General features: G+C 41.6%; 5 protein-coding genes across 5 annotated transcripts in view; 2 read left to right on the top strand and 3 right to left on the bottom strand.

Moving 5' to 3' along the window:
* stag1a (STAG1 cohesin complex component a) overlaps positions 1-2,603 on the top strand; it is a 39,054-nt gene extending 36,451 nt beyond the window's left edge. The window contains exons 29-32 of the mRNA XM_029460858.1: positions 41-157; positions 292-406; positions 523-603; positions 1,008-2,603. Coding sequence (XP_029316718.1) covers positions 41-157; positions 292-406; positions 523-603; positions 1,008-1,031 — 337 coding nt within the window. The 3' untranslated portion in view covers positions 1,032-2,603. The remainder of the gene's footprint in view (positions 1-40; positions 158-291; positions 407-522; positions 604-1,007) is intronic.
* Positions 2,604-3,670: 1,067 nt separating this feature from the next.
* On the bottom strand, positions 3,671-9,049 carry pccb (propionyl-CoA carboxylase subunit beta). Its single transcript, XM_029460224.1, has 15 exons — positions 8,782-9,049; positions 7,654-7,773; positions 7,491-7,559; positions 7,333-7,389; positions 7,060-7,173; positions 6,752-6,862; positions 6,056-6,164; positions 5,830-5,950; positions 5,653-5,734; positions 5,334-5,458; positions 5,121-5,228; positions 4,645-4,745; positions 4,015-4,113; positions 3,816-3,915; positions 3,671-3,712 (listed from the first exon to the last, which is right to left on the bottom strand). Exons 1-13 carry the CDS (start codon positions 9,025-9,027, stop codon positions 4,037-4,039), a joined length of 1,440 nt encoding a protein of 479 aa, XP_029316084.1. The 5' UTR covers positions 9,028-9,049; the 3' UTR covers positions 3,671-3,712; positions 3,816-3,915; positions 4,015-4,036.
* A 1,819-nt stretch (positions 9,050-10,868) lies between these two features.
* Positions 10,869-12,645, bottom strand: LOC115027144 (uncharacterized). Its single transcript, XM_029460225.1, has 2 exons — positions 12,569-12,645; positions 10,869-12,024 (listed from the first exon to the last, which is right to left on the bottom strand). Exons 1-2 carry the CDS (start codon positions 12,581-12,583, stop codon positions 11,050-11,052), a joined length of 990 nt encoding a protein of 329 aa, XP_029316085.1. The 5' UTR covers positions 12,584-12,645; the 3' UTR covers positions 10,869-11,049.
* Positions 12,646-13,430: 785 nt separating this feature from the next.
* Positions 13,431-19,034, top strand: msl2a (MSL complex subunit 2a). The gene is made up of 3 exons (XM_029460223.1): positions 13,431-14,514; positions 15,518-16,929; positions 17,043-19,034. Exons 1-3 carry the CDS (start codon positions 14,373-14,375, stop codon positions 17,343-17,345), a joined length of 1,857 nt encoding a protein of 618 aa, XP_029316083.1. The 5' UTR covers positions 13,431-14,372; the 3' UTR covers positions 17,346-19,034.
* Positions 19,035-19,266: 232 nt separating this feature from the next.
* Positions 19,267-24,847, bottom strand: LOC115027364 (tumor necrosis factor ligand superfamily member 10-like). The gene is made up of 6 exons (XM_029460647.1): positions 24,611-24,847; positions 23,546-23,686; positions 23,062-23,107; positions 22,842-22,949; positions 20,854-21,086; positions 19,267-20,267 (listed from the first exon to the last, which is right to left on the bottom strand). The coding sequence occupies exons 1-6, from the start codon at positions 24,722-24,724 to the stop codon at positions 20,058-20,060; spliced, it is 852 nt and encodes a 283-aa protein (XP_029316507.1). The 5' UTR covers positions 24,725-24,847; the 3' UTR covers positions 19,267-20,057.
* Positions 24,848-25,457: the final 610 nt, after the last annotated feature.

Below are 25,457 nucleotides of genomic sequence, written 5' to 3'. Positions count from 1 at the left end.
AAGGAACTCCGAGTGTGTTGACCCTCTGCTTGCTCTTCAGTCCTCAGATGCAGATGTCGTGGCTCGGCCAGCAGAAGATGGACGAGGTCAACAGGAAGGACCGGACGGGCTTGAACTACATCAAGGCACGCAGCAATCAGGGCGTCCGGCAGACTGTGTAAGTGTGACGCAAGCAAACTGACGACTCGGCTTTCAAATGTACAACAGTAGTTTTTTTTTTTTTTTTAAATGAGTGATGAACCAATAAGAAAAAAAGAGAATTAATGGTGTGTTATGTTTTTTTGCCATCAGGCGTGGGTTGATGGAGGATGACGCAGAGCCCATCTTCGAGGACGTGATGATGTCATCGCGGGGCCAGCTGGAGGACATGAACGAGGAGTTTGAAGACACTATGGTGATCGACCTGGTCAGTGACGTCACTTTCTCCCACCGCGTTTGATTTACACCAAATAAAAATAGATAAAGGTCCTCGTGTTTAGTCATTATTTTAAATGTCTCGATTTTGGCTTTTGTCCGTCCCAGCCGCCATCGAGGAACAGACGTGAAAGAGCAGAATTAAGACCAGACTTCTTTGACTCTGCAGCCATGATCGAGGACGAGTCGGTACGTAAACAATTTGATGAGTAAACAATCTGATTGATTAGCCAATTAACACAAAATTAAGACTATATTGATAATTAATTGAGTCATTTTCTAAGCAGAAATGTAATAATTCATTGCTTCCGGCCTCTAAAATCTGAGTATTTGCTTTTTATTTTTATTTTACTACGTTAGTAAACTGAATATCTTTGAACGAAACCAACGTAATCTCAAATTTAAAACGATTTGATTTTGATTTAAACTTTTTCACATCACATTTTAAAGCCACTGTATGTAGAATGTGAACCTTTCAACTTTGGCGCCCCCTAGTGGCCATCGGTCAAAACCGACGTCTTACTGCAGGGTCGCAGCCGAGATGTTTTGTGTTTAAGATTGCCTGACCGTCGCTCTGCTCTGCATTCTTCCAGGGTTTCAGCATGCCCATGTTCTGATCTGGGAAGAGGCAAAGATCCTGAGCTCAGGAGCCACATCAGGAGTAAACAGAAGGGGGGTTTGGGACGTCTAACCCAGATAACCTGTCAATCAAACTCTTAAGAATAAGAAAAAAAACATTGGTGAAGTACTTTTCTCTTTCTACAAGACGTGATGGAAGGATGTTTGTCCAGTGGATCGACTGATGGATCCCGCATCGGCTGGATCTCACCTGTAAAGCGAGGGTCGGCTCTGTTCTTTCAGGCGGACCGAAGGATCCAGAATATTCTCCAGAATCTAGTCCGGATTACTCAAGAGCTTCGTCTTTCTTCAAATCTCCTCCTCCTTTCCAGCCTGTTGGTTTAGCTCTCTGATGGCTAAGTAATCCTGCTGCTGGCCGACAAGTATGCAGTTTTTATGGTTCCCTGTTACACAGATGTACAGTTGTTTTGTTCAAAGCAGCGTAACACTGTACAGCCCCGGGCCCCCCCCCCCCCCCCCCTTCTTTTAGTGTCTCACTTCAATCCGTCTGGTTAAATCCGACATAGAGAGGATCTCAATACTAAGTGTTCTATATCTTTGCTCTTATTATCGCCCACCGACCCCTCTTCTCTCACTGTTCGCCGTGTGTGTGTGTGTGTGTGTGTGTGTGTGTGTGTGTGTGTGTGTGTGTGTGTGTGTGTGTGTGTGTGTGTGTGTGTGTGTGTGTGTGTGTGTGTGTGGTCGCACATGCACACTGAGGTCAACAGCTGTTAGACTGACCTGGCGGAAGTGATGTAACTGTCTTGTGTGTGACGTCAAAGCAAAAGCGGGTGAAGCCACCAAACACCCACCCACCACCTCGGACAGAAGCCTCCACCCTCTCAGATCTCGGAAACGTTCTGCACACACACACCCTTGAATAACTGCTTTTTAAAGTTAAAACGTTTTAAAAAAAGACAATAAACATATTTTGAATTCTGTAGCTTTAGTACTAAAGTTTTAAATCAAGTGTGTTTTTGTTTTTGTCTGATGTTTGTACAGCTTTTTTCTTGAATATGTATCTTGTTTGTTGCCAAATTGTGGCCTACATACTTACAGTATATTCCAGCCCCTTGCCCTACACCCGTAACTCATATCTAACGGTTACCAAGCTCAGAGTGTTGCTGTGGGATGCCAGTTTTTAAGCGCTGTATGGTCTGATTGTAATCGTTTCACACTTCAGTATTACAGCAGATTATCTGTTAGGTTTGTTCATTTTACAGGTCAGATCTAGTTAAGTTTCTACACCCGCCTTCAGTGTTATCTGATCCAAGAAGTTTTAAGATTTGTTGTTATTGTTCAAATCAGTGCTCTGGTGGATTTCTATGTCTGACAGATTAGTTTGAATGTTTCCAGCCATATCGTTGTTCACACACCGTCGGTTAATCAATCATTTACCTTTCCCTTGGCTGGCTTGGCAGTCCTCCTGTAAATATCAGAGACAATTGGATCTTTTCTGCAGTGCAGTTGACATCAGTTGCCCTAAAATGCTCTACAAGCCTGTTGTTTTTCTTCTGTGAACCTAAATTCTTTTTAATAAAATAAAATCTGTATTCGATTTATGGACCAGTGTTTGTGTGTGTGTGTCTTTGTTTCACAACCTCAGTGTAGTTCAAAGCAGCTGCTCATTTGCCATCGAACTGTAACATTCAGAGCTCCTCTCGTCCATGTTGGTTCAGCTCGACCGTAGAAATGATCCACGGCAACTCGATCTCCTGATGAAGACCATGTGATGCAGTCGAGAGCTTCAGAACAAGCGAAGCAGTTAAACTTTAACGTAATGTCGATGTAGCGTATTCAATAAACACACATTAGCTTAATCTCATCGATCTCTCTGCAAGAAATCAATTAAGCGTATTTATTTCTTAACTTTTGCATTCATTTAATTAGTTTTGACAAAGCAGTCACTCCAAACCATGTGCTTCTCTTTAAAAGTAATAAATCTGTCAAACACCAACATGACTACACGTATAAACTATTGCATTAGAAGTAAACAACACACATGGTATCGAGTCCATGATTTATTTGACAAAAGGCAGAGCAGAGAGGAAAGGCACAGTTCCAGGTTGTGACGATAACTTTCTCTTGACCTAAAAACTAAAAAAGGACATCAAACACGGGGAGTGCGTCCGAAAACACAAACGACTGTTCACCAAGAAACTCCACGACTAAATACAGTACACGCACAACGTTGGAAACACTGTACGTGGCAACAGTGCGTTTGCATTTCCACTTATACCATCGTGTGGACAGTTTAGTGTGTTTTCTCCGTCAGCCTTTTATACATAATCTACCCTTATACCTCAGGTGCAATCAAAAAGAAATGTCAAATCATAACAACAATAGTGACCAATATGGCCACGACTGATGTGACGACTACCTTAAATGTGTGTGACCACTATTATTGCGGTTCGGTACATTTGCCGATTTTTTTTTACAGAGCACCAATATTGAACGTAAAGTCGATATCAAAGAACTCCCACAGCGTGCGCCCACAGCGTGCGCCCACAGCGAGCGCCCACAGCGAGCGCCCTCAGACGGTGTTAATGTGGAAACATTCACAGAGGAATGTTGGCGTGTTTCTTCCAGGGGTTGATCTGCTTCTTGCTGGCCAGCACCTCCAGATCTCTGCAGATCCTCTTGCGTGTGGTCGCTGGCTCGATGATGTCGTCCACAAAGCCTGAAAAGAAAAAAAAATGTGCATATAATGCATTATATATATTTGTAGTTTTGGCACACTTAAAAAGTTATAGTGTATATAGAGCTATAAAGAGAAAGTTTACCCCTGACAGCAGCTGGGAAGGGGTTAGCGAACTTCTCCACGTATTCAGCCTCTGCCTCCGCCTGGTTCTCCTTTCCTCTGAATATAATCTGAACAGCACCCTGAGAGGAAGAAAGAAAGAAGCAGACATTGCACAGTCACCGTCACATCAAACGAAGGAATGATGGAAAGACGGAAGAACGGAAACATTGCTTTTGTACCTTGGCACCCATGACGGCAACCTCAGCTGTGGGCCAGGCGTAGTTCATATCTCCTCTCAAGTGTTTGGAGCTCATCACGTCGTAGGCTCCTCCGTAAGCCTGGAACACACACACACACACACACACACACACACACACACACACCGGGTCAAATGTCTTCAAGTGTACAACAATGATTTTCCTCAAAGTCCCCCACATAACTAAAAACACCCATTTGTTTTTTGTACTCTGACAACATGCAGGGTTTCACTGCGCATCTGAAAAACCACCAAAACATTTTTCCAATTCGCCGAATATCTGCGCCCACATACGCCCAAGTCTCCACGAGTTCAAGTGTGGACGCCAAAAAGGGTGGGGAATTGTGTTGTGGACCGACCGACACGGCAAGCTGTAGAGCGGCTGGGCGCAACATAAGAAGCGCTGCAGATTAAAAGCATTAAGGCTGATATTACAATTCTTATAAGTGCAAACTCTCGAACATCAGGTTTGAACTAAATCTACATGTCAAATATGTTCACATTTTATTTAGCTGCACGGCTCATGCAAAGAGCTACAGGTGCTTATTGCACTTTAGGTCAAACTTTTAACTTATACATCTACACACACACACACACACACACACACACACACCTTTCTGGTGATGATGGTTATTTTCGGGACGGTGGCCTCTGCAAAGGCAAACAGCAGTTTGGCTCCGTGTCTGATGATACCTCCGTACTCCTGAGCGGTACCTGTTGAGTGAGTGTGTGTGTGTGTGTGTGTGTGTGTGTGTGTGAGGTCAGAAGTGACAGTAGCAACACTTCAGAGAGTTTCTGCTTACATGTAAAGTAACCCAGTTGTTGGCTTGTGTGTGTTTAGTCTAAATATAGATAGTTTAAGCAATAGCTATGAGATACGATACCCGACTTTCTTCCATTTACCATTAAATGCATCTTTGAGCTTCTTATTTCAGGACTTAACAAGGTAAACATTCTGCTAATTGTGTTATTCATACCAGCCGAGACTCAAACGAGTCTTTTAATATCCTCACCTGATTAAGATGTAAAACTAGAGTATGACCAATAACTGGATTACAGTAAATGAATTGTGAGATTTTCAAAGAATACCTGGCAGGAAGCCTGGCACGTCCACAAAGGTGATGATGGGAATATTGAAAGCGTCGCAGAAGCGTACAAAGCGTGCTCCCTTCACTGAGGAGCTGATGTCCAAACAACCTGATAAACAAGACTCACACCAGTTTAGATTATTAATCAACAAACAAGGCTTTCCAATGTTATCCCTTCCCCTCTTACTATTGGCCTTTTAATTATTGTACTCACCAGAAGCCTACTTTGGGCTGATTACCCACAATGCCTACAGTGCGTCCGTCCATGCGGGCAAATCCAACCACAATGTTTTTGGCGTAGTTGGGCATGATCTCAAAGAAGTCGCTCTCATCCACTATCTGAACATATGCATGAAGAAAGGAAACTTTTACTACCTGCAGAAAGTTCATTTAATGTGGTTGCAGATATTAAAGTGTGTGTGTGTGTGTGTGTGTGTGTGTGTGTGTGTGTGTGTGTGTGTGTGTGTGTGTGTGTGTGTGTGTGTGTGTGTGTGTGTGTGTGTGTGTGTGTGTGTGTGTGTGTATACACATACTGCTTGAATGATGTCCAACATGTCATAGGCTTTAGTTGTCTCAAACGGGACGATGGTGTCCAATGAATGAACCATACGATCGCTGAAAAGGAGACAAAAGATATCAGAAGAGTTTATATTATTAATTAATTATTTAATTATTTATTTATTTAAGTATCGGTCAAGCCGATTGGTTACCTGCTGTCGTGGCACTCCCTGATGGGGGCGGGATCCTTATTGCTCAGCGGCAGGAAGTTGAAGAACTCTCGCATGTTGAGCAAAGCTTCAACGTCATCCTCAAAAGCCCGATGAGCCACTCCTGAGAACAACACGAGACATTTTATTTTATCTTTTAGACCTCAAAGCCATTTTTTTAAATGTTTTACTCGAAATATTGTGTGAAACGGCGTCATCAGAAGCTAACCAGACACGGTGGTGTGGGTTTTGGCTCCACCGAGCTCTTCTTGAGTCACGTCTTCGTTGGTGACAGACTTCACGACATCAGGTCCTGTGATGAACAGGTAGGATGTGTCCTACACACACACACACACACACACACACACACACACACACACACACACACACACACACACACACACACACACAAGTTAGAGCTTTTATCCAATCATATTTCAGCCATGATGTGTTGCCAGGGTCCAAGAAATCTGCCCTGAGGCCTTCAGAAGCAACAGCCTGTCGCTTAAAGTGAACGGAGACAAAACTGTGGCGTTAACCAATCAGATTTCGAGTTGGGGACACCGGGGCCAGCTAGCAGGCGTACCATAACGTCAGCACGTGCACGTCTTTTGATTGGATACGCACTATTGAGAGGCAGAGCTATGCAGAGCTAGCAAACTTTGAACGAGATCATTTGTGTAGATTTCTACAAGCTGGTTTTTTTTCAACCCACAACGGCTGAAGGAGGAGAAGAGATCGATGTGGTCGCAGATATAATTACAACGCCATTTTCAAGACAAACTTTTCAAGAAAAGCTAGACATCGTGAGAAGAGAACGGCCAACCCCGACGCTGTTAAAAATCAATAAAATGTTGATTATTAGAGGTTTACTAATTAGAAGAGAAATGGATTGTTGTTTTCCTGTATTTGTGCAGCTCCCTACCTTAACCATGAAGGTGAAATCTGTCAGGGCGGGTGAGTAGACGGCTCCTCCTGCACAGGGACCCATGATGAGAGATATCTGAGGTACGACTCCTGAAGCCAACACATTCCTCTGGAAAAAGGAGAATGTTTTGTTCCGTTACTAAATAAAACAGAATATAGGACATTTATAGGACTAAATAATAAAAGAAATAGCTGACAAAATGAACAGTAACTTGCACTGTGTACTACTGTACAGACATCTTGAAGCTGGATAAGTGTGAGATCATGATTTCAGTCAATGAGCAGTGTTGTGCATAATAACCATACCAGGAATATATCTGCATATCCAGCCAGAGAGTCCACCCCTTCCTGGATCCGAGCTCCTCCAGAGTCGTTCAAGCCGATGACCGGGGCTCCGACCATCATGGCCTGGTCCATAATCTGAGCACAGGACATTAAAACGTTGCGCATCCATTAAAGCGTTTGAAAGGTGTGAGAGCAAACATTGACAAAAACACAAATACACCCACATAAAATAAAATAAAAATCTATTTCGTAAGTGCTTGATTCACACACACCTCAGAATCTCATTTTGTTTACCTTACAGATCTTCTGTGCATGAGCTCCTGACAAACTGCCACCAAACACTGTGAAGTCCTGAGAGAAACCGAAAGATGGAAAGAATGTTATACAGGTGAAACCAAGCTGATATGCATCGCCACAGTGCGGGATTCTTACAGTAGAATTACACATTGTACCTGACTGAATACATAAACCAGCCTGCCATTGATCCTGCCCTGGCCTGTCACGACACTGTCACCTGGGAACTATGACAGAGATAAAGACATGACAATAAGTATTTCAAACCCCAGAGGATGAAGCCTGATGCTGCCGACTTGTGTTCTGTGTGCGGGCCGTTACCTTGTTCCTATCCTGCTCCATGCCGAAGTCAGCGCAGCGATGCTCCACGAACATGTCGGACTCCACAAAAGACTCGGGATCCAGCAGAAGCGCCACTCGCTCCCTGGCTGTCAGCTTACCCTGCAACACATAAGACCAAGTAACGATATATACCATGACACCATACAAATTGGTGGCCGGTGTTGTAAATTCTTCATGGAGAAAAAAAAAACCAGCACTAAAAAAGGTAGAAATAAAAACAAAATATGTACAATTATGTGTAATATGAGAAAACGTTGGTTATAGTGGGAATGAGGGTATTGCAAAGATTATAATACAATTATATTGACACGTCATATTATGGAAAATCCTATTTAAAGTCGTCTAATTTTGAACACTGTATTTGTATTAAATTTGAATCTCAAACTTCTTACCGTTGCATTAGTTTAACATTCCTGAATAACATTTCTATTTACATGGCTCTTTTTGCTCCCTGGGTACAATTGAAGGTAAAAATCAACAAAATATTTTAATAATAGAATATTTATTATTATTTAGAAATGTTATTATGCAACTTCAATCTCAGAGAATTTAAGTTTTGATAATAGCAGGGCTAATAATAAGAAAAATAATATAAGAATTTAAATACAAAATTAAGTCAATAATGTAATATAAAGAATAAATACTAAGAATAATAATCATAATAAACATTCAAATTCAGGGGAGACAATTAGCCTACATTTTATTTGATGGGGAGGGGGGAACTAGATGGAACCATAATGTATTTATTAAATAACTGTGGGAATATATTTGGGATTTGTCAACGTTGAACCTGCAACCTACTGCAGAACTTCAGCCTGAAGTTAACAGAGAAATGGCTACTTTGCTCCAGGATGTTGTTACCAAGACAGGACATTGTAAAGCATCAGAAGTGCCACAGCTAACCATCGCAAGGTAAGAAAGTAGGTTTGTGTGTTAGGAAGAAAGTACACCCAGCAGCAACCATTGACTTTGAGCCTTTGGACCAGGCAACTCCACCACTCCGGCTGCAAGTGTATTTGAAGCTTTTAGTCATGAAAAAGCCAAACACATGCTATTTTAAATGCAGGCTAATATTAATATAAGAACATCAATATTCGCTAAATTTACCCTTTTGTGTTGTGCATCTATTCTCTGTTGACCTCCCCCGACCAGCGCCGCTTTCCGTTTCACGTCAATCCTCTCCTTAACGGACAGCTGGTGGACAGAGTATAAGCGACAGTCCCGTTGCAGGTTATTTGGCAGCATTGCGGCAGAGACTGCGCCATGTTTGACGGGCGTCACACTCCTGAAAGATGTCCTCAACCCGTTTATCAGTCCGCAGCTGCTACGAGCCACACTGAAAGCCGCCATCATTGCTTTTGCGTTCTCTGGTGACAGTGTGAGCCGACAATGAAAGACAGAATTTTGAGCCAATAGGGAATGGGGGGCGATCCATCACAGCCAATAAGAAATAAGGAAGGTGGATGGGCGGGGTCTGGAGGGGTCAGGTTTGTTCTGTAGTTCATGGTGGCCTGTAATCTGAAAGTCAAGGATTGTTACTTCTTTTCCCTGACTTTAGTTTGTCAGGTAGACCTTCCCGTATGTTTGGAGCCTCACTCACTTCTAGCTATGCTTGGCAGTCCTAAACCACGACCAATATTGCCTGACCCTGTACAGTATGTACGGGAATACAACGATCATGATCGGTATAGTTCATTTTATACAGTCTATGTTTGGGACCCGGCGGTAAGGGCCGCCTGACACACCTAACACGGGGCAACTTTCACCCCTGCCATTTAGGAAACAATAACTTTTTGATAAGAGATACTTCATTAGGTATTTGATTTGGAATTTATTTTTATTTTATAGGGATGATGCAATTTAACATAGTTTCCACACAGAGCATGAAACTGATGTGCAGCACAGAGCTCAGCTCTTGTCCCTAGCTTTTAGTTTCATAAAATCACTACGAATATAGAGAATACAATAAAATGCACATCACATAATAGTCCATACCTGTCAACCCTCCCGTTTTTCCCGGGATCATCCTGTATTTTTCCTTCTATCCCGCTGTAATTATCCCGTATTTTTAACCTTTCAAAAATAGAAATAGGCCTAATTTAAACAAGTGTACAGCGGTAAAGTGGCCTCCGGTAGAGCAGGTGGCAGTATTATGTTTAACTTTAGCTGAAATACGTTATCTGCCAGTAAACACACAGAAGAAGAAGAAAACAGGAACAATAACACAGAAGAAGACAAAAACATATGGATGAGAGTGAACGGGAGATAGATGGAGACGCAGCTGTACCTGCCGAACAAGTTAAAACTTAAACCACACAACTCATCCATCATCAAATAAATTGATGATAATAACTAATAAATAAAATACATAAATCTTATAAAAATGTCTGTACAAGTAATACATACTTTAAATAAACATGTATTTCCTGAATGTATATACCCGTCCCTTATGCGTTTACATTTACATTATATGGGTCGGGGCTGGGGGGTATGCATAATACACATACTACAATACTGCAACACACAGACATATACACTAATGCATTTGGGTAATTTACATTAACAGCTGTATAATCTATGATTCAATACACCAACTGTGCCATAAATTCTGCCTTTATTTATATTTATATTTATATCTGCCATATTTTGTCCACCCCATTTCTATTCATGAGAGGGGCACAATATTAGAAACACCTTTCAATATAATGCACTCAAGTACAATACCACTATGACCTAGTAATACACATAAAGTAGAATTATTACCTTTCTGAAGGCGTCAACAAACATACTCATTAAGGAGAAAAGGGTATTTAAAAAAATATTCAATAAAATTATTTCCTATTAAGTAAAGAAAGTCACATTTACATTAAATACTCATGTAGTTTTGGATAACACTGGTTCAATATTAATTTAAGCAGCTTTTTAAATCTATCTTGCCCAACTTTTCAATTGTCACACGTTTCTTTTTACCAATTTCAGTATTCAATTTGAAATATTTTCTCAAATACATAATACATATAATTAACCAAGCTATTAAAACGACATTAGTTTAAACTTTTGTGAGCTGAAAAAATTACTTACGGTTATTTTGATAGAAAATGATTTAGTAACAGGGTTGAATGGCTACGTTACTTTTGGTTGCAGATCATGACATAAATGTGACAAATAAATACTCAGGACCACAGAAATGTTGTTTGATAATATTTTATATACATTTTCCAATGAAGGATGAACAGGAAGAGTATCAATGATGCATAACAAACATGTCAACACAACAACAAATGTGCTTAAAGATTAATGAGCATTTTAAAAAATAGTCATGAACTGACAAATATTAACTAAATTGAACATGTCCCACCCTGCTGCAGCACACATTCACTTTCCGTGGCATGCCAGAGTATTCCATACCTCCCTTGCAATAGCCATGTGGCGTGATGTAACGTTCTCTGGGGGAGGAATAAGGCTCAGCACATCTTGTAAGGGATACCAATGAAGATCATCCCTCAATGGCCAGTAGAAACGGTTTGACCCCACTTTGTGCAAACATTTCACCTGGCAGTGGGTCTCATTCACCTCTGTGATGATCCCTGGGTAGATGATGTTGTCATACACCAGGGCACACCATTTGCCCACAACCTCTTGGCTGTGCCACTGCACCTCTTCTGGTGTGTTGTGAATGGGGCCTTCTGTCTGGTCATCAGTGGCAACAAAGGTGAAGCACTTGTTTTTTTGGTACCTGCAGACATTTTCAGTCGCACATTTTGTCCTCCTCCTTGAAAATCCCAAAACTTCTTGCACCAATCTCTGCAGCCTGTACTTCATTATTATCTTGCTGGTGACTATTCCTGCAATGACTTGTCTGTCACTCTCTCTTTTTGAATGAACATACTTGTTACGTACTTCCTCAGCCACTGCTCTATGGAACAATAAGGTTCTTCTTAGGGATGTACCTGAGAGGTTCCCAATCAACTTGTTGACTTTTGTTCTGGGAGATGGATTGTTATTTTTCAGTCGTTGGAGGTGATTTTTGTATTTTTCTGCCCTCTGTTCTGCTTTTCTCAACTGATCATTTACTTTCTGCAGCTCAAGGTTTAATTTCGCTCCGTTTAATCTCTCAAGTGCCTCTTTCCTGGCATTACTCCTCTTATGTGCCTCTCTCCATTTTTTACGATGGACACGCTGCTCTCTCTCACTCTTGTCTTTTTGCGTTTTCTTCTTTCCTGTTTCTACATCTTTCCTCCACTTCTCTTTCTCGTTTACCAAGTACTCCTGTCTCCTCTGCACATCAGCATCACGCCTGGCACGATAGCGCCTTTGCTTTTCAGCAGCGCTCAATGGTGTGCGAGAACTCTGTAGAAATCAATTTAAAAAAAGGCTTTTAACCTCTTGATCTAACCATGATTTAAACACATTTGTTCTTTTTGAGTTAATAATTGTTAAGAAAATGGTAAGTAGTTGCAACCTTAAAATGCTTACGCTACCCGGTGGCAATAAAAGAAAAGGAAATTCATACTGTGGGAAAATACAGTAATAAATTTAAAACATTATATTATGCTAAATTATACATACACATGAAATTGTACTATAAATAATAGAGTAAACTGAAGGAAATGCAACCCTGTTACTGTATGTCAACCATGTTATTCTAATTATAGTAACAGGGTTGCAAATCAATGCTAATGTTAGCTTTTACCTCAGGAATTAATGCTAGCTGCACAATGTAATGCTACTGTCAAGGAATGGACACTTAGATATTTAACTAAAGAAAGATACAATTGAAATTAATTAGTTTTAGTCTCATAATGTGAGTAACAGGGTTGCGTTTGTGTGAGTGCCACACTCCTTCAAGAGTGGAAAGATTGGAAATATATTAAAAATAAAAGAGAGGACTTACCTTTGGTCTACCCATGGTAGTAGCACATGACTTGCTGATGTCATTTCCTCGGTGTCATGTGACTAACAGTTTTTTCCCTTCCTCTGCCAAGCTAAAAAGGTTTCAGTAACAGGGTAGAGCGTATGTTGTGGGACACATTCAGTGTAAAATTACTGTTATTTAAAAAAGATATATGATTTAACAAATTCATTTAACCATTACAAGAGACATATATCAATAGAATAATATAAACAAAGTAAATAGAAACCCTATTTTAAATGTTATATTTGACATGCAAGTTGGTCACCAAGAAGCTGGGACAAGAGAAAAATGCCATTTTAGGGGTGTTCGAGAGCTATTTGATATTTTAAATGATATTTTGAAACCACTTTTTCTACAACTTTATATACATTTTGTCTCAAGACAAGTATATTTAACACAACAAGTACATGGTTTAGCTTTTTGGGTATGGATTGTTAGATTTTTTATATGTGGGACATGAAATGTCCTCCAATTCTGGAATGAGTGAGAGGTTATAAGCAGTTTAGTCTTGGTCTTGAAAAAAGAAACCCGCTTAGAGGCAGTCAATGGTTTTCAGTACAATAATTAAATTAGTTTGTATCTAAGAAGTAATTCGTTTTTGCCTCTTTCATTTTAAAATTTCATTTATTTATTATTTTCTAATGTACCTGGTAAAAGCTGATGATATGGCTTCATTGTACTTTGTTCCATCTTTATTTTTTTTAATCATGCCAGACACTCTCCTCACCTTCTTCTTGAATGAATGAATGAATTGCTACTTTCCAACGTCAAATTGTTGTCTTTTATGACAGTAGACTAAGTGAAAAAGTGAATGAGGCAGGGAAGGTGCTGTGGCTACCGTGCACTACGGTAACCAGGGTAACTAAGAGAAGTCTCGCGTGATGATCATGTCTGTCGAGAGGGGTTGATGCGAGGAAAAGTGGAAAATCGAATGATTGATGCATTTGTAAAACGGATAGTTAGCTATGTTTCGATCGCTGCTCGCCAAATATTATAGTAAAACGTATCAGAATCGCAGAATTTCAATTTATAGCTTGCATTTCCCTCCTACGCGGGAGGCATAAGGCGGCCCTAGGGGGGTTAGTGATACGGTTAAATTTTCGCTAGCTAATTTGGCTAGCCATGCTAACGCAAGCTGGTTAGCTTTGTTTACATCAAGTGCGCGCCTGGGATATGTTAGCTTATTGCTAACCAAACAAATGTGTGATCTTTGGAGCAGCTCTTCGTCCAGTTAGGCATCGACTAGGAGACATCGTTGAATAGTAAATAGGCTTTATGGCTAACATCGACCATCTCTCGTGTAAAACGTTTGGCTGATCTAGTAAGCTAACGCTAGCTTCATAATGCTAACCTTTTGATCATGGATCGTTTGATCATTTGGTTCAGTGTTAGCTGTTAGGCAGCGTTAGGGATAATGTGAGTAATTATAAGCTAGGGTCTAATTGGTCCTAATTATCAGGAACTTAAATTGTGATTGGAAGGATCTTGTTGGTGAATAGTATCTACTACTAACCGGTTATGCTAACTTTAGCTCGCCGCCTGCCGAGCTAACTTGCGCGTTTAGTGATAACCGCTTCAGCATGTTCGTTGTCTGTTGTTGTGTCTATTATTAATTCATGTGCCTGCATTGACACACTGGAGTGGCTGAGTGTTGCTCCACCAGGCCAGTTTATATTTCCTCCATCCACACTGAGACGTGGCTATCTTTAGCTCCGTCGCAGCGAGTGGCTGGATTTTGTTTTTGCCCGGGCCGTGTTTCCCTGAGGCTGCGGAGTACACCGCTATGAACCCCGTTAATGCAACCGCTCTGTACGTGTCCGCCAGCCGGGCCGTGCTGCAGTGTGACCCACGGCAGCCTCACACCTTCGCAGAGATGTACACGCTAATGCCCTTCTTCCGACAGTCCCTCGCATGCCTTGTCTGTGGTAAGCATCCTGCAAATATCAGTTTATAATAGCAATACATATTACTCTCTATCATCTTGTTTTGTGTCACTTCATTGCATGATGAATACTCATTTTCGTGCCGCAAATTAGTTTCCGTTTACTTAAAACGAATCAGTGTTTGATAACCTTACTATTCATATTGACTGAAGTGTCCGTGGGCGTGCGTGTGCTCGCAGCAGTTGACACGATTTGTCGTGCTCACAACCGTGGTCTCCTTAGCAACCGAGGCTGAGCCCCAGTCATCTGTCCTCTTGTCAAGACAGATGACTCCTCTGTTGTTGTGTCTGCTCTGCTGCAGAACCATGTGTTTCCTATTCATGCTTTATTTACTCACTCCGCTTCAGATAGTGGAATATCCACACTGGCACAGCTTGCGTATAGAGATGGTTTGACACAACCATATATGATTAACACAATGATATATGACAATATTTCTGTCCTGACTGATGGTGTTTTTGGCATGATTATTTCTGCTTTCATGAAATATTGAACCACAAGTACAGGTTTGGTGATGTAAGCTTTAAAAATCAGTAATGTGAACATAATGATTACGCAGATTGGAGTTTAACACTCAACATTTAAGGTATAAAAACAATTAAAATCCCAGACTGGCCACAGATCATGATATTGGCATTACATTTATTAATTTCCCTTATCTGCTTGAAATGCATTAGTTGGTACTGAAACAATTAGTTGATCAATTGAAAGAAAATATTCAGCATCTATTTTGGACTCTTGATCAGATGCTATTTGATTTGAATTGTGAAAGCTGTTTTTTTACCGACCAAATTGTTAACTGAGAAAATAATTGCCAGATTAATCAGTTCAAATGCTAATTACAACGGGTTCTATACAGGCATGACGGTGAATGGGGATTACTTTAATGACTCTAGTCCAGCTAGTTTATTGTGCCATAGTTGCTGCACATAGGTGCAAAGTGGATGAACGCGTGGATTAACGGCTCCTCTCTCCTCTGTCACAGGTAAACTGCTCCAGGATCCCATTTCCCCAACACATGCAGAGTGTCAGCATTTTGTCTGTTTGGGCTGTAAAGGCCAGAAGATGCAGTTAAGGCCGTCATGCAGCCGCTGTAAGGACTATTCCTGCTTTCAGGAGAACAAACAGCTCTCTTTGCTGGTGCAATGCTACAGGAAGCTCTGCCTCTATGTAACTCATTCGCCCTTGTTGCAGTCAATCAGCACCCATCACGGAGGGTCTTCAGAGGTTATGGCATTGCTAGAGGAGGTGGTAATGTCACACGAAGAGGAGCTAGAGACAGAGGACTTAAGCCTAGCACCGGAAGATGTGATTCCATCTGCCTCTGAGTCCCTTACCCCCACAGAGGCACCACCTGCTCCTGCAGAGCTTTCAGCTGTACCCCAGAGCTCCTCCTCTGACCCTCCCCGTTCCAATGGACCACAGGAATGCAATGGAGAAGTGCTGGAGGACCTAGAGCCTTCTTCTCCTGAGCTGGAAGTATGCGAGCTAGTAGAGGAGCAGCCACAGGCAGGCCTGTCTGTGTCCAATACTGGTTGTGGTGGTGTGGAACTGAGTCTGACCACTGGACATTTAGCCCCAACTCCAGGCACTGTGTGCTCACTCAGGGATGGGGAATCTAGCAGCAGGGAGCTGGAGGAGGGGGAGGTGTTGCTCCTCAGTGTGGAGGAGGTGTTACAGACTTTGGATCCCCTTCAGCCCGGTCGAGATTCTCCTCATACACAGCCAGAACGTATGCACACTCACACGCACATAACCACGGACAGAGCACACGCTCAAATGTACATACAGCTGGACGCAGCTCACAACTACACACAGATTCAGACAGACAGGACTAACACAGTGACAAGTCATGGTGCTCACATACACACATCCTCCTTCGAGCCTCCTCCGACCTCCAAGCCCCCACCAGTCCGCCTTAAACGTAAACGTTCTCGCTCAGAGAGTGACAGGGAAAAGGTGAAACCCCTTCCTATCGCCTCCATCCTACAGGGCCCCTCCTCACATTTACACACTCCAAACCCCTCTCAGACACCGTACATGCATCCACCTACACCCTCCTTAACTGTACCAGCGCACACATACTCGTCCCTTCCCAACGGGGCGCCTCCCAAGCCCAGTCGCCCTGCGCCGAACCACAATAAAGGTGCCAGGAAGCATGTTGATGCGGGCCCCAAGAAGCCCCATGCGAAAGCCCGCAGTGGTGGAGGCTCTAAGACCAAGGACGGAAGCAAAGACCAGCGGTTGATGTCAGGCTGCCTTGTGCCCCCAGCGCCTGTTAGGCCTCCATATAAGAAGCCAGTGGAGAAGAAGGGCTGTAAGTGTGGCAGGGCCACCCAGAATCCATCTGTGCTGACCTGCAGGGGGCAACGCTGTCCATGCTACTCAAACCGCAAGGTGAGATATGACCAACTTGTCAGCACAATAATTCTAGAATGCAGTGGGTTAGAGGCTAACTGCATCTAGTATGTAGTATGTAGACTGATAATGTTCCGTGTCATCTTTCTCAGGCATGCTTGGATTGTATCTGTCGAGGTTGCCAGAACTCCTACATGGCCAACGGGGAGAAGAAGCTAGAGGCCTTCGCCGTGCCAGAGAAAGCCTTGGAGCAGACGCGGCTCACACTCGGCATCAACCTCACCAGCATCACTGCGGCCGCGGCTCTCCGCAACCCGGCAACCACCAGCATCCGCACTAACACCCTCCTCAATGTCGCCACAGCAACGGGGACCCCTGTAACCACGGCCTTCCTGTCCCCCAGCCCCCCGCAAGAGCCCAACTACGAGGACAGCCTGGAGCTGCTGATTGGATGAGAGGCTGGGACTCCAAAAAAAAACAGACGGCTTGATGCTGATTGAATGTGACGGCTGATCATTGTGTCTGTCAGACAACCTGTACCTTCCCCCCCTTTCAGAGGGGAGGCAATCTAAGGCAGCTATGGGTCTGTCCTGTTCTGTAACCTGCTCTTCTTCTGTGTCGGAAAATGCTGAGTAGTAAGACTAGCATGGGTGTGCCAAAGCCTCCTGTATTGTGCCTGTGTGCCGGTGTGTATTGTTGCCTGTCTGTAGTTAATCACTTATACTCGGTTCCAAGGCTGTTCTGTACTCCAGAGGTGCTTTTTGTTCATAGATCACAGACATACTGTAAGAGGCAATAGGAACCCATACCAGGTTTTGTGTTTGTCAGTGTGTGCGCACCATTATAGATTTCAGTGTGCGCACGTGTGATTTCTGGTGCATAATGATAACAAAAACGGCATAATCATATCTCAAGTCACCTGTCACAGCATTTTCCATATGTGAGTATTACTCCATGTATGTTTAAGAAATGCATAATTGGTGTCAGGACGGCCCTTACTAATCCTTAACCCTATATGTGTTCACAGCTTAATCGCGAATGAATCTTGTAACCAATCTATGGAGAAGTTATGTCCCACACAAGACTCTATGCCTTTTCTATCTCATTGACTCACTCAATCCAAGTACTGTCGGCCGATAATGAATTTGTCTTAATGAACTTGACTGATGCCAGGCATTGTACAGGCAGCAAGATAATGTCAAAGCACTTGGCTGGCTACACGGTTTTCTGTGCGTGTAAGAGTGTGTGAGTGTGTATGCGAGTGTGTATGCGCCTGCTGAGATTTACTGTAATGTCAGTGGGGAGGCGGATGGTGGGTTGTAAGCACTTAGTCTGATTGATTGGCCAAATTACAACAAAAACCATTCTTGGTTACCATAGCAATAGGAGCACCAACAAAGAGCCTCCCAGCTTTTGTGCACACATGCAGTTGTTTACAGTATTGCCATTTATATAGACTATAACTGACCGTCTTGTAAAAATATTACACCGTTATGGTTTGATTATGGGATTGTACATGAAGTGCGTGTGTTTAGATAAACTGAAGCCATAGATTGTCATTACCAAGACAAAAATATCCTCTGCGTGTGCATTCCCCCACCCCACTCCCCCAGTTGTAGTGTCCCGACTGATTAGAGACCAACTCAGAAACTATTTTTGATACCAAGTGTTAGAGATTTGGTACCAACTGTCTTTTTTTTTTGTGTTTCGGTTAAAGCACCTTGAAAGCCCTCCTATAACTCGAGAGGCTGCATATTGTCTGTGTTTGTGTTTACTGTCGCAGCTGTAACTACAACATGTTTGTCAGTCCAGTTATGGTGACCAAAAAGAGACTGAAGGAGAGAGCGGGAGGATTCAGGCTGACCAAACTAACACCTTGGTTCTCAAACTCATAGACCAGGAAGTAGCAGGTGGATTACAGTATGATCAGCAAATATGATCTATCTTCCTGCGCGTGTGTATGTTTCAAAATGTATTTCTTTTGGGCATTACTTGAACCCTGATTAGTTTTTTGGTATTGTTTTTTTTGTTTTTATGTAAAAACTCTTGTTTGAGGAGTGACTCTTATTATTGCTGAAACATTCACTGCCATTATATGGAAACATGTAATACAACATGAATTAAATGATAGTTTTTTACTTTTTCAGTTTTGTTTCTTTTTTTTTTTGTGCAGAGGGACATTTGACTCAAGTTTGCTCGTGCAGACAGCGGCTCAACCTGTAACGGACCGTGAAACGCAGCAGAGGATGGAGATTTGTGTAATCGTGTAAGTGTAATAGGAAATGTGACTCTTTAATACTGTTAATTATCTCATTTCCCATTCAATGAAGAGTAAGTTTGAGGAAAAACCTTAAAATAATGGACCACGTGGGTAAATATTTTTACATTTAATCTTTATAGCAACCATTTGTAAATGAATTTAACCAGCATTACAAAATGTTTATTGGTATCCATTGGATATAGAAGCGTTAATGTGTCAGAAAACACTTAATACTCAGTCCATTCATACTCGATCAGTGCTTCTCTTCAAGCCCGCAGGACATCTTGATCTGTGTCACGCGATACATTTATAACAAGACTTCGCACAAAGAGGAAATTCAACCAAAAGTACTGTAAACAGAAGATTCATTGGCATTTTTTGATACTTATTTTTCATAGAAGACAAGTGTTGTGTTCCCAATCGCACGGTCATATCCTGACGATGACAACTTGACCTGCAAGCAAAACAGCTCTCTGTCCTCAATACAAGTCATCCACACATGAGCACAACTTTTAATCTGCTTGTATTGTACTTCTCCAAAGGCCTCCTCTATTCTGAAAGCACCACATAATCCATGTTGTCACACGGTACATCCTGTTAACTAGCCTGAAAAACAGAATCAATAACCTGTGTTAGGTTTAAGGGTATCTGCTGGAGTAAATGCACAGCAATGGCTCTTCCTCCTTCTGGCAGCTGAGAGTTTGCCACTGCAGCTCTGTTTCCTCATATCCTTACAGCTCCATGGTCCTGAAGAAATCCTTTCCACTCCTCAGTCTTCTTCCTCAATCCTGTACCCTCTAGCAGCTGCTATTATACAGCAAACCCCTGACATTTGGGTTCACTTTTGTCGAAGTCTATATCAAGTCATCCCAGTCCCGGACACTTCAACCCGGAATGTTTTCTCTCTTTAGCCGACGAGGAAGGCCCCAAAGTAGCTCGCCCTCCCGTCCATCTCCATGGCGCTGGCATTGCTAACGGTGATGAAGAGGCGGTCAGCCGGCTGTAGAAAGGCAGTACCGGCCTGATGCAGCGAGAAGAGACCAGGCTCTTGACCCCGAGGCCAGCAGGCACTCCGGGAGGATTTCATCAGCAGGATGGGCACCGTGTAGGAACTCATCTGTGGGTCAAATCACAAAAACAAGATCATTGACATACCCTCGCATAAACTTGTGCACGTTATAGTCTAATACATAGGTCTTCAATGAAGTACTGTAGGGGGGTCACGAAATTGTTTGTAGATAAAGCAAATATGTTTTTGAAGAAAATATATTTTTTATATGTATATATATATATATATATATAAAAATATATTAAAAAAATATATATATACACACATATATATATATATATATATATATATATATATATATATACATATATATATACACATATATATACACACACACACACACACATACACATATATATTAATATATATAAATATATATAAAATTGATTCGCACGCATGACACCATCTTCAATTGATCTTGTTTGCTTTTGGTGCATTCAAGGACACTCATTTGAGGTTTGAGAGTTGACGCGTAAAATATCATATCCAACAATAAATAGACTTTGTTTCACTTTTATCAAATTGGAATTTATATACTTTATATTCAGTCGGCACAGAAGCTGAAGTAGCAGTTGCTCGGATCTTTTCTTGTTTTTTTCATGTCAATCGATTAATAGGGTGCACAAAGTCTAACCTTCTTGTAGATATACTGGATAAGCTGTGCTCCTTCCTCCTCTTTTGCCTCCCCATCTGTCTCCCCTGTGGAGGGCAGTCTGAAGTAGGTCTGGCCATAGATGTAGTAGAGACCTGCTCTGGGCACCAGCAGCTCTCCTCCCCTCAGCTCCATGTTCTGCAGGAAGGACAGACCTCTATGGCCTTCCCACGCTCTGATTCGCTCCCCCAGGTACCCCCTTCTGCTCCGAGGGACTGGAAGAGCACATAAACACACACACACACACACACACACACACACACACACACACACTAATTAAGTCCATTTACTATGATGCATGATCATTTGAGGTTTACAGAGTGTTACGAGTATAACCACTCACAGCTATTCAAACAAGAAACAAATGTTAAAAGAAAATGTGTGTAAATAATGCTTACAGATGTGCTCACAGACCATTTGAAATGTTAAAAAGAAGGCAGGAACAGTTGACATCCACCCTGAGTAATGTGTACGTGTGTAAAGAATGACATTTTATGACATTTATACATATATTTAGGATAATGCTTATGTTATATTTTATACTTTTCTTTTTAATTATTGTCAACAAATCCCACGAAAATACAAGAAACAACAATGTGTTAGTCTGTCTTTTATTACTTTCAATTTTTCCATTCTGTCAGCACATTTTTCCAATTACAGGAATAAATCTTGAAGAACAGGCTATCATTTTATACTTTTTTTTTTTCTTTTATAAAAAAAAGGCACAATAATCTTTTTAGCAAACTTCTCTCCAACAGGAATAAATTGTGCATCTCTTGGGGACTGCAGTTTAATACACATTTGGTGCACTAATGAGTATTTACATCAGCAGGATGGTGTGTGTGTGTGTGTGCGTGTGTGTGTGTGTGTGTGCGTGTGTGTGTGTGCGTGTGTGCTGTGCGTGCTGTGCGTGCGTGTGTGTGTGTGTGTGTGTGGGATCGACTCGTTTTTAATAATGAAGAAACATGTCACCCAGTGCAGTAGTGTGGTCCATCGATGCGTTTGAATAGTTTTCAGGCTACATGGACAACACTTGTTAGTAGCATCAGTTCACTGCTGGTTTTAATCATTTCATGGGATTTCTTTACATTAAAAAAAGGAAAATATAGAACCTTAGCAGATTGTTCCTTTAAAGCCAGTGTAATGTTTTTTGAGAATTTCTTTTTGTTTGTTTATTCCTTGAAACGTATCTGTAGCTGTCGCAGGACTGTAATAAGCCGACCTGCCTACCTCACACACACACACACACACATCCCCGGGCGCACATTGCACGTCACCGGAGTCTTCCACAAGCTGCTAGCTTGACAGTTGTGAGTACTAACAATAGCCATGTTCGTTGTTTGCGTTCATTATGATATGTTTACGCTAAAAATTGGAGGGCTTTGGAGGAAGGCCTGAAGGGATCAGTGTTGCCAACTTGTAGCGACGTTTGAAGCTAGTGCTCCTCGCTACTTACATTGGAAAAGAGTTGGAAACATTGGGTTGGGTTTTTCAGTTGGATCATTTTCATCTTACTCTTGCTGGCTTCACCAATGTTACCTACCCAAGCTTATAAGCCAAAACGTGCAGAAGAATTAGAAATAAATTCACCAATTTCTAAAGATTCTGACTGCATGTTAGTTGAAGATCTGGACTAAGAGTAATTGGGACATTGCCTGGTCACAAAGACCACTACAGGATATTTTGACAAGGAAAAAGCAGCTGCACATCTGCAGGTCCTGACAAACACGTAGGGATGAAGAGGTTACTGAATCCGAGAGCAGCCTGGGAAGCCTTGAAGCACATTCCTCAGCACTGGCCCTGGAAAAATATGGGTGAAGCAACACCGTACACACAGGTGTGCGAGTACTGTGAATACGCGTCACGGAAACCACTCAAGTCATGTGTTCAAGATATCAGTTATGCTTTCCATGACTGTACTTGATGTACACACTGGATATTACTCCTGTACTACAATAAAGGATCCTCACCATCTGCTGTTGGAGGCTCTGTGGGCGAGATGATACCGGTCACATGGGCAGCAACTTTAGGGAGAGGGACCCCCGGGCTAAGGAATGGTAACACTCCCGTCAGCTTATCTGTGAAACCAAAGGCTGATAAGAAACACATACAAGACATTTTTTTTGTGGAAAAAGACATACTTTACTCTTATTAGAAGCAACTGGTCGTCAATGGAGGCATTGTTCTCACTTTTCATAGCAGTAGATATCTCCTTCTGCAATCTGTCAGCCATCGTCTGAAAGAAAAACACCCAGAGAGACAGAAAGAAAAAGAGACTAAATAGGCAGCAAGTTAAGTTATTATGCCTTTTAGAGATCTTTAAATCTAAATGAGAAACACTAGGGACCTTGTTACCCTCATGAAACATGCCGTTCTTCTTTTGAGTCAACAAATAAGTCATCTTGACCTGTAATAGCAGTATTGCCCTTCGGGTGAATCAGTGTTATTTAGAAGAGATGTCGAGTTACATAATTTTTCCAGTTCCAAATCAGTGGTGTCTGAGTAACTGCATGTGATGTAGAAATACATGATAAGTCAGAATGTACGGTGTGGAAAGTCTAGTAAAATGTGGCCACTGGCATCTTGATTATAATAAAAATAACTTTCCCGCACATGTCATTTCGTAATCAGGGAACACAAATTGTAGTTAGATGTAAAAATAAAAATTAAAAACCTTCTCTATGTGGTAGTGGAGCTGTTGCGTGACTTGCCAGCAGGGGTCCCTCTTCTTGTCCTCGGCTGAATCTTCGACTTCAGAGCGCAGATTTGCGTTGATCAGACAGGACACGCTACTGCGGGAGAAACTCTCCTGCATCTGTCAACATAAAAGAGGTACAACAAACTGTTTTTTTTAAATCACAAACCAACACGTTTGGTTTTGAATGTGCAAAACATGTTCAGCTAATTACTGCAAAGCATAGTTTCATGTGGCTTTGACTATGGTTGCAACACAGTCATTACAATGAAAACATGATTTCAATAAATATGTTTAATGTTCACTAATTAAAAACATTCTTCGTCAGAGTAATATAGTCCCTTGGTTATTAAGCAAAACTACTACAGGTGGGTGCCAATTAACTAATTAACACCAATTAACTCTTAAGTGGTCTTATTGTGGCCGAGCCAATCAGAGCTCAGCACCAGACCTATCAGCTTTTTCTATTTATCATAGTGTCTGCTCAAATGTAAAATATGTTGCTTATGGGTGTCAACAACCCCATAGTCCTAACTAGTCTAATTTCCTGCCATTGTTTTCTGTTATCTACTCTCCCAAACGTCTCCTCTCTCTCATTGTCCAGTGTTAAAAATGGCAGAAACTTTTGAATAACTTGTACTTTTTACATATAATTATTAATCATGCGACGTGTAGTCCTTTAAGGAACAGGAAGTAGAATATTATTCTATATAAAGAGCACTTCATGGTATAATTTATATGATAATAGTTACTGTTTTAAGGCTTAGGCTACATATTAATCTCCGGGGTACTAAATGGGGAGTTCAAGGTGACACTTCTAATGTCACATTCCTATATTCGTATGGAGACTCTTGAAATTGTGTCACTTGTGTGGTATCCCTGTAAAATGAATGGTAGCTCACTATGACGCTCTGTGTTGTAAATTAAGTCAACTTATCATCATTAAAATAATGTCAAATCTCCCCTTTCCCCTGTAAAATGGCAGTCAGTTTGATTATATCATTATCTATTAGATTAAAGAGGAAGACAAAAGGCATATCTCACCGTGCTCAGAACTTTGTTGAAGTACACAAAACTGACGGCAACTGCGATGGTCTGCAGGAGGATTGCTGCGAGCATGATGAGCCCCAGAATCTGGAGAGAAACAGAAACGGCCATATCACAGCGTGAGTGTGGCACCCAAATAAGTTCCGAGGAGCAAGAAAACACTTCCAGCAGCAAGGACAAGTCAGATCAAGCTCTGCTGCATTTCTGCTCTACAGGGAGGGAGGGAGGGAGGGAGGGAGGAGGTATGGAGGATTACAACAACCTCAAGATGTCACTGTTATTAGATAGAAATGAGCTGGAAGCCTAATGCGGCACATGTAACTTTATGACGCCTTCATGTGCTGTGGGAAATGTGGAAACTTTGAATTGAGTGCACATTTACCTCCCAAACATGATAATAATTTGGAACTTTTTCTTGAAATATTTTACTCTGATTCTATTTTTTATACACATGCCATTGACAATATTGACAGCTAGTGTGTTCAAATGTCCTCCCCCCCCCCCCCACCTGAACTCTTGAAGGACATTTGGTCCCTGTTTTAGGTTTAAAGTTCATTATATTAGGCTATTTTATTTGAACATATCATATTATAAGAAGTTGCTTTACAGGCCTGTACAAAATCAAATCTAAAATGATAAATGTGATTGATGTTTAATAACCAAACGGAAAGTTCTGAAATAATTTTGAGCGTGTCGAGAGTATAGGAGCTTTACACGGATGCAAAACGTAAATCTGTTTTCTGTGCCGTGACAAAAAAGATTTATTTTAGCATTCAATCGTTAAAGCTTAAGATCAGGCAGTTCTGTGTAGCAGATGCTAGTAGGAGGCAGCAGTCTTTCAGTA

This window comes from Cottoperca gobio, chromosome 22 (assembly GCF_900634415.1).
Source record: "Cottoperca gobio chromosome 22, fCotGob3.1, whole genome shotgun sequence".
NCBI lineage: Eukaryota > Metazoa > Chordata > Actinopteri > Perciformes > Bovichtidae > Cottoperca > Cottoperca gobio.
This window is presented reverse-complemented; position numbering and strand designations above follow the sequence as displayed.

What these genes read in the sequence shown, in the direction of transcription:
- pccb (XM_029460224.1), bottom strand. Translation starts at nt 9,027, where the DNA reads ATGATGGCGGCTTTCAGTGTGGCTCGTAGCAGCTGCGGACTGATAAAC. An exon ending in TGGAGCAGGATAGGAACAAG is followed by an intron (nt 7,560 to 7,653) that starts GTAACGGCCCGC and finishes TCTCTGTCATAG; the next exon opens with TTCCCAGGTGACAGTGTCGT. An exon ending in CGTGCCAGGCTTCCTGCCAG is followed by an intron (nt 4,746 to 5,120) that starts GTATTCTTTGAA and finishes CTCACTCAACAG; the next exon opens with GTACCGCTCAGGAGTACGGA.
- msl2a (XM_029460223.1), top strand. Translation starts at nt 14,373, where the DNA reads ATGAACCCCGTTAATGCAACCGCTCTGTACGTGTCCGCCAGCCGGGCC. An exon ending in CCTCGCATGCCTTGTCTGTG is followed by an intron (nt 14,515 to 15,517) that starts GTAAGCATCCTG and finishes CCTCTGTCACAG; the next exon opens with GTAAACTGCTCCAGGATCCC. An exon ending in CATGCTACTCAAACCGCAAG is followed by an intron (nt 16,930 to 17,042) that starts GTGAGATATGAC and finishes CATCTTTCTCAG; the next exon opens with GCATGCTTGGATTGTATCTG.
- LOC115027364 (XM_029460647.1), bottom strand. Translation starts at nt 24,724, where the DNA reads ATGGCCGTTTCTGTTTCTCTCCAGATTCTGGGGCTCATCATGCTCGCA. An exon ending in TCAACAAAGTTCTGAGCACG is followed by an intron (nt 23,687 to 24,610) that starts GTGAGATATGCC and finishes TTATGTTGACAG; the next exon opens with ATGCAGGAGAGTTTCTCCCG. An exon ending in TCCAGTATATCTACAAGAAG is followed by an intron (nt 20,268 to 20,853) that starts GTTAGACTTTGT and finishes TTTGACCCACAG; the next exon opens with ATGAGTTCCTACACGGTGCC.